This window comes from Oncorhynchus tshawytscha, linkage group LG11, assembly GCF_018296145.1.
Source record: "Oncorhynchus tshawytscha isolate Ot180627B linkage group LG11, Otsh_v2.0, whole genome shotgun sequence".
Taxonomy (NCBI): domain Eukaryota; kingdom Metazoa; phylum Chordata; class Actinopteri; order Salmoniformes; family Salmonidae; genus Oncorhynchus; species Oncorhynchus tshawytscha.
This window is the reverse complement of record NC_056439.1, coordinates 46,616,268-46,629,137: the sequence shown is the minus strand read 5'-3', so window position 1 is coordinate 46,629,137 and position 12,870 is coordinate 46,616,268. Positions and strand designations below refer to the sequence as shown.

General features: G+C 42.3%; 1 protein-coding gene across 2 annotated transcripts in view; it reads left to right on the top strand.

Moving 5' to 3' along the window:
* The first annotated feature begins 1,736 nt into the window (after positions 1 to 1,736).
* LOC112262077 (ribosomal protein S6 kinase alpha-1) overlaps positions 1,737 to 12,870 on the top strand; it is a 77,524-nt gene continuing 66,390 nt past the window's right edge. The window contains exons 1-2 of one of the 2 annotated variants that reach the window (XM_024437772.2): positions 1,737 to 2,363; positions 10,609 to 10,656. In XM_024437772.2, coding sequence (XP_024293540.2) covers positions 2,301 to 2,363; positions 10,609 to 10,656 — 111 coding nt within the window. In that variant the 5' untranslated portion in view covers positions 1,737 to 2,300. The remainder of the gene's footprint in view (positions 2,364 to 10,608; positions 10,657 to 12,870) is intronic. The other variant, XM_042330181.1, reaches the window with a different exon arrangement.

Genomic DNA, 12,870 nt, shown 5'->3' with positions numbered 1-12,870 from the left:
GTAGGTGTTCATACTTTTATTTCAACTGAACACTAAATAACAAAGAGAATGAACGAACACCGGAACAGTCCTGTCAGGTGCAGAAACACAAAACAGAAAATAACTACCCACCAAAAACGCTATGGGGAAAAGCTACCTAAGTATGGTTCCCAATCAGAAACAACGATAGACAGCTGTCCCTGATTGAGAACCATACCCGGTCAAAACAAAGAAATACAAAAACATAGAAAAAAGAACATAGAATGCCCACCCAAATCACACCCTGACCAAACCAAAATAGAGACATAAAAAGCTCTAAGGTCAGGGCGTGGCAATACACATGGTTAGCAGATGTTAATGCGAGTGTAGCGAAATGCTTGTGCTTCTAGGTCCGACCATGCAGTAATATCTAACAAGAAATTTAACCTAACAATTTCACAATGACTACCTTACACTTGTGTGTATAAAGGAATGAATGAGAATATGTACATACAAATATATGAATGAGTGATGGCCGAACGGCATAGGCAAAATGCAGTAGATGGTATAGAGTACAGTGTATATACATATGAGATGAGTAATGTAGGGTATGTAAACATTATATAAAGTGGCATCGTTTAAAGTGGCTAGTGATACATTTATTCCATCATTTTTTTTCATTATTAAAGTGGCTAGAGATGAGTCAGTATGTTGGCAGCAGCCACTCAATGTTAGTGTTGTTTAACAGTCTGATGGCATTGAGAAAGAAGCTGTTTTTCAGTCTCGGTCCCCGCTACTTATGCACTGCAGTGCTAGCTAGCTGTAGTAGAATCATTCTCTGATTCTTTGATTGGATGGATAACATGTCAGTTCATACTGCAAGAGCACTGATAGGTTGGAGGACGTCCTCCGGAAGTTGTAATAAGTACTGTGTAAGTTAATCGAAGGGGGTGAGAACCATGAGCATCCTAGGTTTTATATTGAAGTCAAGGTACCCAGAGGAGGACGGAAGCTAGCTGTCCTCCGGCTACACCATGGGGCTACCCTACAGAGTGCTGTTGAGGCTACTGTAGACCTTCATTGCAAAACAGTGTGTTTTAATCAGTTACTTGGTGACATGTTTTATCAAAAAAATTATACATTCATTATTTTTATGAAATTCACTGAGTAGGATGGTCCTTCCCTTCCTCCTCTGAGGAGCCTCCTCTGGTGGCAAATGTTGGAGTGAGAGACCAAAACAAATGAACATAAATGTAGGCATTGTTATAATAACACAATGACCCTCGACTATGCACAGATCAATTGATACACCACACTCTATAAATGTTATATCATTTTTATTAGGTAATAAATTGTAACTGTTTTCCTTCAAAACCAAATTTTTCATGTACCAAATGTCTTTTTGAAGGGACACTGATAGCGAGCACTTGCAATGAATGGGCATGACACCTGTGTGCATAAAAATGAATCACTATTTACCATCCTCATCATCAACGCCCTTGACCCCTCTCTTCTTCTTTGTCTTCTTCTTCTCCCGTCCTTTTTCTCCTCCCTATTATCCTTTTTTTACCATCATGCTGAACAAAATTATCTTCAAGGTCTTATTACGCTGCCAACCTTTTTAATTTGATTACTGTATTTAAAAAAAAGTGCATTTGGTGCGCTTTGGCGTATTACGTAAGGTAATCCTATACATAAATTGCAGTTCAACCAGCCTCCAGAGGATGGCGAAAATACAGTTGGGCGGACCGACGAATACGGGGCTGGAAGAAATCAGTCTGGAGTCTGCCAATAACAGTTCGAGTTGCGCTCAGCTTCAACGCTACATTCTGGAGGCAGTACAGAACGAAGTCCCCATTCCGAGTAATCTCTCATAAATACAGAGAAGAAGAAGAAGCTGTATGCCTATAATATAATAGGCTGCGTCGTCGATTAATTAGGTTACATGGACTCAAGAGAAAGCTAATTATTTTGGCGAATTAATATAATTGCATAGCCTAATTAACGGCTTGGAAACTCTGTCGGCTCTTCACTACAAATCTGACCTAGGCTACCTGTGTAGAGGGGTTTGATTTTACTCATATCCTGGAATTGGTATCATCAATAGTTTTCTCGTGTGCTTTTCATTCGGGTTTATATTTGTTTGTAGCAAACGGCTCCCGGGTGCGACTGGAATACGCGTCTGCACCGGGGATTGAATTGATACATCATAACCGACCGGAATTCAGATTGTGAATAAACAAGACATTGTCCAGGGTAACGTAACCTCACTCTACAACCCAATCCATCTGGGCAAATTGAACGTGTATTTCGGTAGCAGAGAGCGATACTAAACCAGCATAATGCCTCTTGCACATCTTGCGGAGCCCTGGCCCCAAATGGAACTAGTTACACTGGACTCAGAGGTAAGGGCATCGGTGAAATTGCTCTTATTGTCATTCCGCATGCCAAATATAGGCTATTTGTAGGCTACACTTTTCCCTTCTGTTAATTGGTGTGCTTGGAAAGACACTTGACAATAAATACCAGGATTCAATTGGTTTTTATTGACATAATGGAACAATGTTGACTTGGGCCATGTTCAGTACGAAAACGTTCAGGCGTTGGAAATGGAAATGCCACATGGAGCTGACGTGATTCCATATTCTGCATGTCAGATATGCATGTTTGTTCTACATAGCATATTTCTATCTGAACGTTCCAAAACGTCGTCCTGCTGAAGGCGCCCCAGTTGTTATTCTACATGTTTGTAAAGTTAAGGAGTGCACTTGCTTGTTTTTTACAGTAGGTTGATGCAATGTACCCATGTGTGTGACAACATTTAGCCAAAATCAAATCTGCAGGGGTATAATTTTGTGATTGATTCCATGGAGGAGTGACCTGTGAACTCTAAAACGTGTTCAAAATACTTATTTAAATCTTCCTATGCCATTTAGTTGAATTTGTTATCAAGTGAGTAGGCTACTCTCCCCCTCCACTCTTATCCTGTTTTATTCAGTTGTTGCCATGCTTGACATTTTCCTTTTGCTGTATAGTAGTCTAGTCTAATAGCTAATGTTCAGAGGACATTAGTTGAACTCAGCTTCTGCCGTTTTGAAAGTCCTCTGCACCTCTTGACAGGTGGCTGCTTGCCAGGAAGTTCACGCTGGAGTTTTTACTATGGTCACATGACCTTGCAACTTTTGTTAAAGGCAAATTGGAGGCAAGAGTGACATACTGTCTCAGTCACAACGCAATAAACCAGTGTTCTGTCACGCAGCAGCATTACAGGTAAACCTAGAGAGCCCAATAGCCCTACTATGTTCTCATACTTATCTCTTTGTGTTGTGATTTGGTTCAACTGGAGGAGTGTAGCTATACTACACCTGTTGGGAATGAGGTCTTCCCCAATCCCCACCAGATTGGATGGGCAGGTAAAATTATGCCTGTCTTGCCTCCTTTCGTGTAATGTAGAGAGATGACAAATGCCTTTAGAATTTGGCACACAGATCTTTCCCATTGAGCTTGAGGCTGTAAGTCACAGTACAGCTCTCGTTGGCACCCGGCTCCACTCCAGTCTTAGACCGACAGACGAGACCGAGGCCGATTGATTGAGCTGTAAACTGAGAGCCCTGAGACAGACGGATGTTAAGGCTGGGGTTGGATACCAGAGAGAGCTGTGGATTGATTGATTGATTGAAGGGTTGTGGTTTTGGGTTACTATCGGTTTGGACAAGGTCAGATTCATTAACAGCTTTATGGAAATGTCAAGGTACTGACTGTCAAAGTACGAACTAGGTTCAGATTCTACCATTGGTCCATTGCTATACTTGAGCTGATAATGATGTCAGCTACTGTCGACAGCTGCCTACAGTTCTAAATTGTAGGATGTCAAATATCCAAGCGTATTGTTATGAATGTCTGATCTGAATATAAATGTTATAATCAACACACTCTTAACACATCCACTCGGTGAGAGGAGCTACTCTCTCCTATCAGATGACAGCTGATGAGCTGTTTGTTTCCTGTCAGTGACTCTGTGTTTTGAAACTGGAGACTGTGCGAAGGCTACAGATCCGGCCCAGGGTTTAGTCACATACCACTACAAAGTTATCCCTCCATTCTTCCCTGTCTCTTCCTCCCTGTCATCACGTTCACCAGTCGTTCTGTTCCCTTCCCTATACTAGTCTCGTTCCATGTGCTGCCACTGGATCGCACCTGGCACACCACCAGGCTCCTTCCGGTCCCAGTTTGCTCCCTTCCTTTCCACTTTGGCCCCATCCGTTTTGACGTTCGCAAATCTGTAATGTGGAGTCTCCACCACACTGCTGTTTATAGACCAACCTATCCAGAACCTTCAGATCTGCAAAACATCCAAAGGTTATGGGAAAGCAAACATCAAAGGATTATGGGGAGGGGGAGGTGCGAATTGGGATTGGCTATCCATCGGAGACTCCCCCGATCCCCAAAGTGATCCGGAGATTCCCCGACAGATGCCTCGACATAGAGCAATGACCTAGTCATAGACACTCCTTTGATCACTGATGAAGTCACTGTTATTGTTCCCCTGTACATGTGAGGCACATGATTTTTGTTTCCTGCTCCTATTGCTTGAGATATTCCCTAACTGCTCTTCTCCTTCCTTCTCATATTATCATGAACCTCTTCTTCTGGTGAACATGTAATGCTTTGATATAAAGGTTATATCTTTAATTTGGAGGACTTGTGACTGAAGGACGTGTTTGCGACTGATGCAATCAGGTGTCTACCTCTACTACACAATAGTCATCTGTTCCCAGCAGAGCTTTTTCTACCCAGGTGCAGCAGAAGGAGCTGAACATTAAAATATATTCATCAACTCTTGGCAGGACATTTGCAAGTTCGCTGCAAAATAATTCTTCGTTGTGAAAACCAATGCGTTTTGGCGCATGCTTTTATCAGGTATTTTCTGATGGAGAGTAGAACAGAGCAGAACAAAACACAACAAGCCTCTGCAAGGGATGACTGTCAGCACTTCTGGAGATCGCCCTGTTATTACGTAAGAGGCCAGGGGTTGAGTTAATAAGTGTGAGACAATGGTCCACATTCCTCTGAGCCATGCGTGGCCTGCCAGCACAGGGTACACTTTCTGAGCCACACAGGGAGGGTGAGAGAGAGAGTGGGTGTGTTCCAGACCAACTATGTTGCAGACGCGCTGCACACAGCAGCTAATGGCTCAATTCACATTATATTTGTCACATGCTTCGTGGACTAACAGTGAAATGCTTCCTTACGGGCCCTTCCCAACAATGCAGAGAGAGAAAATAGAGAAATAATCAAAATGTGTAATAATACAAATGATAGATACATAATGAGTATAACTTGTCTATATACAGGAGGTACCAGTATCAAGTGTATGTGCTGTGGTAGGAGATAATTGAGGTAGACATGTACATATAACTAGGAATAAAGTGACAGTTAACAGTAGCAGCAGCGTATGTGATGAGTCAAAGTTAGTTTAGTTTGGTGCATCGCTTCTGCTTGCCGTGTGGTAGCAGAGAGAGCAGTATGACTTGGGTGGCTATTTTTAGGGGACTTCTTCTGACACCGCCTGGTATACAGGTCCTGGATGGCAGGGAGCTCGGCTCCAGTGATGTACTGGGCCGTACGCACTACCCTCTGTAGTGCCTTGCGGTCAGATGCCAAGCAGTTGCCATAACAAGGCGCTGATTGCAGCTAGTCAAGATGCTCTCAATGATGCAGCTGTAGATCCTCAACGTTCTGAGGGCCCATACCCAATATTTTCAGCCTCCGGTGGGGGAAGAGGCATTGTCGATCCCTCTTCATGACTTTGTTAGTGTGTTTGGACCATGATCGATCCTTAGTGATCTGGACACTGATGAACTTGAAGCTCTCGATCCGCTCCACTACAGCCCTGTGGATGGGGCAAACTTAATGATGGTGTTGGAGTGCACGGCCCTCCATTTCTTTGTAGTCCACAATCCGCTCCTTTGTCTTGCTGACTTTGAAGAAGATGTTGTCTTGGCACCACACTGCCAGGTCACTTACCGCCTCGTCAGTGATCAGACCTACTACCGTTGTGTCGTCGGCAAACTTAACGATGGTGTTGTAGTCGTGCGCGGCCAAGGCTGTGTGCTCTACTGGATCTATGGCCATTATGTAAGCAGATTGAGTGTGTTCCAGACCTAGTATAATGTAGTGGTGCTGCACGCTGGCGTTGTGAGATCTGGAAGGTGACTACAATGTAGCCATCTTGGAACACATCTAGAGAAGGGCCTTTTGCCTTACCTTCAGCTGATCTGGGTGTGACCTGTGGAACAAACACTACCTGGGAGAGATGACTTACTGGCTGCCATAGGGGCATGTGATAACACAACCTGAAGCTACTTTCACACTGGCAGATATGAGGTCGCTTTCCTTGTTTCGTCATAGCTGCAGGTAGGGGCGGCAGGTAGCCTAGTGGTTAGAGCGTTGGACTAGTAACCGAAAGGTTGCTAGATTGAATCCCCAAGCTGACGCAATGGTAAAAATGTGTCCTTCTGCCCCTGAACAAGACCGTTAACCCACTGTTCCTAGGCAGTCATTGTAAATAAGAATTTGTTCTTAACTGACTTTGGGGATCACTTGGGGTTCTTGAGTCTCCGATGGATAGCCAATCCCATTCTAGCCATCCGGGATCGCACCTCCTCCCATCCCCATAATCCTTTGATGTTTGCTTTCCCATAACCTTTGGATGTTTTGCAGATCTGAAGGTTCTGGATAGGTTGGTCTATAAACAGCAGTGTGGTGGAGACTCCACATTACAGATTTGAAAATCATTACCTTTGAACGATGTTTTCAATCAAAAGCGGATGGGGCCAAAGTGGAAAGGAAGGGAGCAAACTGGGACCGGAAGGAGCCTGGTGGTTTGCCAGGTGCTTCATGATCCAGTGGCAGCACATGGAACGAGACTAGTATAGGGAAGGGAACAGAACGACTGGTGAACGTGAAATGACAGGGAGGAAGAGACAGGGAAGAATGGAGGGATAACTTTGTAGTGGTATGTGACTAAACCCTGGGCCGGATCTGTAGCCTTATATGCATAGCACAGTCTCCAGTTTCAAAACACAGAGTCACTGACAGGAAACAAACAGCTCATCAGCTGTCATCTGATAGGATAAACTAGCTCCTCTCACCGAGTGGATGTGTTAAGAGTGTGTTGATTATAACATTTATATTCAGATCAGACATTCATAACAATACGCCATTGGATATTTGACATCCTACAATTTTTTTCTAGAACTGTAGGCAATGATGTCGACAGTAGCTGACATCATTATCAGCTCAAGTATAGCAATGGACCAATGGTAGAATCTGAACCTAGTTCTTCAAGTGTTGACAGTCAGTACCTTGACATTTCCATAAAGCTGTTAATGAATCTGACCTTGTTCCAAACCGATAGTAACCCAAAACCACAACCCTTCAATCAATCAATCAATCCACAGCTCTCTGCAAAAACTGGTATCCAACCCCAGCCTTAACATCCGTCTGTCTCAGGGCTATTTGTTCAAAAAAATTTCTTCTTTGAGTCAAACATTAAAATACCTTACAGCAGTTCACTGTAAGGTCTACACCTGTTGTATTTGGCTCATGTGACAAATACAATTTGATTTGAATACCATTTAGTGAAGGTACAGTGAAAATGCACATCAGTGGATCAATACCTGTAGCCACATTATATAGTAAAATACCACTCAGCCCTACGTGTGTACAGAAATGTATATCAGGGATCATCAACTAGATTATATATAATCATTATTGAGCGGATGGTCAGGGGGTCGGTACATCATTACAGATACTTTGTAGACTGCAACTTCACCGCAAGAAGGACAAACAGACATAACATTTGACTAAAACTTGCTTACGTTTGTATACGATCACACTTATGCATGGGAATACTTTGGAACACATTTCCAAAATAAAAATCACTTGGAATCTGATTCACTGTTGTCTTTATTTATTTTTTTATAAATTCTTATTTTGAACATGGGAGGGGACACATTTGTCTTGTGGGCTGCCATTTGGAGAGCCCTGGGGTACATTTTGAATCTCTGAGTTTGAATGTGTAATTGTATGTGTGAGGTTGTAGTTCTAAAGTGTGTGTTTTTACTCTGGTTGAAATCTCAGGGGAGAGCGTGGTTAACTGTGCCACTTGGATCAGCCATGCAGGGCTAATTAGGCCAAAATGTGTGGAGCAGCATCTTCCACATTCCTGCTCCAACCTCTCCTGAAGACCCGGGGATTATGACTACAGTAGTGAGAACTTTATGGGAGGGGGGAGGGGATAAGGAAGGTAAAAATAGAGGGGATGTCTACACAGAGGTTAGGGAAACACTCCGGAACCAGACGGCCATTTGGTTTCCTCCTCAAGGAGCCTCTTTTAAAAAAATATATATATTAAATAGATTTTGTTTGTGCGTAAACCCCTCCTTTTATGATTGTTGGTTTCTGTTTCCTTGTTAGGTCAGTGTTTCACAACTATCCTTTTGAGTTTATTTAAAGAGGTAGTTCACCTCTGCAAGCCTGTTTTTGTCATTTTTGAGGTGATTTAGGTGTAACATGTGGAACATACATACTAAAAATGCCTTTACTACCCCCATGGATGTAAACCCTGATGTCATTGCCTGGAAAAGCATTGTGGGTGATGTCACTTGAACTATTCCTTTCAACAACTGCAGTCAGTTACCACTTTACCATCATTTGGTTTGTTATGCTAGTAAAGTCATACCGTATGGAGGAGAAAAAAATAAAAACACGACAGCTGTGATGGCAATGACAATTTTATAAATGCTGACCCCATAGTGTTGGCTAGAGAGCAGGTGCCAAGACCAGAGTGGGCCTATTTTGTTTTTGTCACAGAAACTATTGGTAGAGTTTAACTGCAATGGAAACAACACTTAACTTTTAGATTTTTATTCGGTACATGAAAACTTAAGCGAAAGTCTTTTTTCTGTGCACTACGTCATCACACACTGATTTTTATCCACAGTAAGTCAGTTTTGTGGAAACTCATCACTGGTTGGAAAATTCTCATGAGAAATATGTCGCAAAACTGGATGAAAACCCCAGCTAGACTTTTGATCTTCCTCTTGCACTCTCATAAAACCCTCAGGCTGGGTTTGAGAAGCTCATTGTGTTTCCAAGAGCTGATAGCCTAACAAGTTCTCTGTGGTGAGGGTGTGCCCTGAAAACATTCTCCGATTACGGTAATCCTGCTTTCCTTTTGCGCTCTTGATTTGTAGCAGAGGCCGCTGCAGTAATGTCTCACTCTTGGTCCTTTTGGCTGTGTTTACACATGCAGCCCAATTCTGATATTTTGCCTAATTAATGAGCTGATCTGATTCATCAAAAGATCAGAATTGGGCAATCTGTATAAATGCAGCCTTTGAGACTGCAACTTAACATTTCCATGGCAAGTTCATTTGTGTCACCCAACAGACCTATCGTGGACAACCCCCACTCACTAAGATTAAGTCCACGGTTCTCTGTTTAGTAAAGATCTTTTTCTGCCCTCAGACCAAGGGCAGTGCCCCAGATAAGCCATTTTCCCACTCTCTTTCTTCTTTATCACAACTCGAGGCTAATCAATATCGTGTGTGTGTGTGTGAGAGAAGAAAATACTTGTATTGTCATCAGGGGAGAAGAGTAGTAGAGGAAGTGTGACTTCAGGTTCGCCTCTCTCCATTGTGACATGACAGGGAAGGAGGGGGGGCTCGGTCAGTGTTGGCGCTTCAAGCCCGAACCTGTGTCTTTGACTGTTTGTTTAATTTTTTTCAAGTGCAATATAGGTCTCTATTTTGACTGCTATGGTAAGAGAGAGGGGTGTTTTTTTTTTTTTTTTGTGTGCGTTTCTGTCGAAGCAAGAATGTGAATTTGAGTGTTCTAAGGTATGAGTTTACAGAATGCTTCAGACCAAACAAATCATATTTAGTTCTTTGTGAAAACAGAGATTGAACATCTCTAGAGATACTTGCCGTCAACAGTTTTAATGGCCTGTGGTAGAATATTGCACTACAATGTACTGGGGTACCAAACCATCTGCTAAGGCCTTGGGTGAAACATTTTAGTCAATTACACTTTATCATCCGATGTTCTCAACCCAGCAACCTGGAGTCTTTAAACACACTAACTGTTGGTTATTCAAATGAATCATGCTGCCTAATCATCATCATCATCATCATCATCATCATGGCTTTAATGGCAGTTTGATTTCACTGGAAAGTGGCCAGCCTGTCATGTAATGGTCTTTTGAAATGCCTTGATTCTCTTTTCATCATGACATTTTAAAGAGTGTCTGCTCTTGTGAAACTACACGGCAATTATGTCATCTGGTGCTTTAGCCTCTGGTCCATGCTGTGTATGCTGGGAAATAACGTGCAGACTGGCTGATAACAAATGGATGTTCTCTTTTGAAGGGCTCTTAACAATGCTTCAGCTAGATACATTGTTGGAGGATAACTGTGGTTGTTGGCCATTTCAACAGGTGAAACGCACTGGGTTTGTCAGCTTAGGAACAAAGTAGCATAATGAGTATAGATGCTCTAGGTTACTATGGTTCCCACCCACACATACAATCTCACACACAGCAAACATCTTGGCACTGAAACCGTGTTCTGTCTCGTTTATTTTCAGAATGGGCAAAGCGTCACTGAGGATGGGGTCCCACCTGCTGGTCACAAGGTAAGGGGTGTCTTCTGATCACATCTCGCACATGCTCACCAAATAAACTATGCAATGCTGAAACAATTTGAGAAGGTGCCTTTGGGAAGAGCTGTTTTCCACTGCCATCATTTTATGGGAAGTGCGAACAGGAAGACTGCCTTTCAAATAATAGAAATCTACTGATTTTACTCAAATACAGCAATAAGGGTGAAACTGGGGACTGATGGGCTATAAGACCACATTGTTTTCTGTATTTTGGCTTTTTATTTATTTTTTACCCATTTTCCTAACTAGAAAAATCCTCAGATTGAGTGTGCACTTGCACGTGTGCTTGCGTGTGTGCAGTGACATTGGAAACCCTAAGCAAGGATTAATTGACAATGTGCTGTCAGGATGACCGACTGGGTGGTGTTGGCCAATATTGCTCTGTCAGGATGACCTACTGGGTGGTGTTGGCCAATATTGTGCTGTCAGAATGACCGACTGGGTGGTGTTGGCCAATATTGCTCTGTCAGGATGACTGACTGGGTGGTGTTGGCCAATATTGCTCTGTCAGGATGACTGACTGGGTGGTGTTGGCCAATATTGCTCTGTCAGGATGACTGACTGGGTGGTGTTGGCCAACATTGCTCTGTCAGGATGACCGACTGGGTGGTGTTGGCCAATATTGTGCTGTTAGGATGACCTACTGGGTGGTGTTGGCCAATATTGTGCTGTCAGGATGACCGACTGGGTGGTGTTGGCCAATATTGTGCTGTCAGGATGACCTACTGGGTGGTGTTGGCCAATATTGTGCTGTCAGGATGACCTACTGGGTGGTGTTGGCCAATATTGTGCTGTCAGGATGACCGACTGGGTGGTGTTGGCCAATATTGCTCTGTCAGAATGAGACTTATTTTTTTCTAGATGAAGGTAGGGATCTAGATGGAAGGAATTGGTTAAAAATATGCTTTACCTATCTGAACAAAAATATAAACGCAACATGCAACAATTTCAAAGATTGTACAGCGTTACAGTTCATATGACGAAATCAGTCAATATATATTAATTAATCAGGACCTAATCTATGGATTTCACATGACTGGGCAAGGGCACAGCCATGGGTGGGCCTGGGAGGGCATAGGCCTGTGGTTGTGAGGTCGGTTGGAGGTACTGCCAAATTCTCTAAAACGACATTGGAGACAGCTTATGGTAGATAAATGAACATTAAATTCTCTGCCAACAGCTTCCTGCAGTCAACTTGAGACATCTGTGGTATTGTGTTGTGTGACAAAACTGCACCTTTTCGAGTGTTTATATTGTCCCAAGCAGAAGGTGCACCTGTGTGATCATGCTGTTGAATCAACTTGTTCATATGCCACACCTGTCAGGTTGATGTATTATCTTGGTAAAGGAGAAATGCTCACAAGCAGGGATGTAAACAAATGTGTGCACAATTTGAGATAAATCAACTATTTGTGCTTATGGAATATTTCTGGGATCTTTAATTTCAGCGAGACAAATGAGACAAACACTGTCCATGTTGCGTTTTATATTTTGTGTGTAAAATATACATAGTGTCTTCGGAAAGTATTCAGACTCCTTCACTTTTAATTGTATTACCTTACAGCCTTATTCTAAAATTGCTTTATTTAATCAATATCCTCAGCAATCTACACACAATGCCCCATAATGACAGTGAAAACAGGTTCAGACATTTTTGCTAATTTATTAAAAATAAAACATGCCTTATTTAGTTAAGTTTTCAGACCCTGTACTATGGGATATGAAATTGAGCTCAGGTGCATCTTGTTCCCATTGATCATCCTTGAGCTGTTTCTACAACTTCATTGGAGTTCATTGGAAATTCAATTGATTGGGCATCATTTGGAAAGGCCTGTCTATAGTAGAGGTCGGCCGATTATGATTTTTCAACACCGATGCCGATTATTTGAGGCCCAAAATAAGCTGGCGCCGATTTAACCGGCTGATTTAAAAAAAAAATATATATAATTGTGTTTTTTAAAACTTAAAAAAAAAAAATGTATTTGTAATAATGACAATGAACACTTATTTTACCTTTTTTTTAATACATAAATCATTTTAGCCTCAAATAATGAAACATGTTCATTTTGGTTTAAATAATGCAAAAACAAAGTGTTGGAGAAGGAAGTGCAATATGTGCCATGTAAGAAAGCTAATGTGTAAGTTCCTTGCTCAGAACATGAGAACATATGAAAGCTGGTGGTTTCT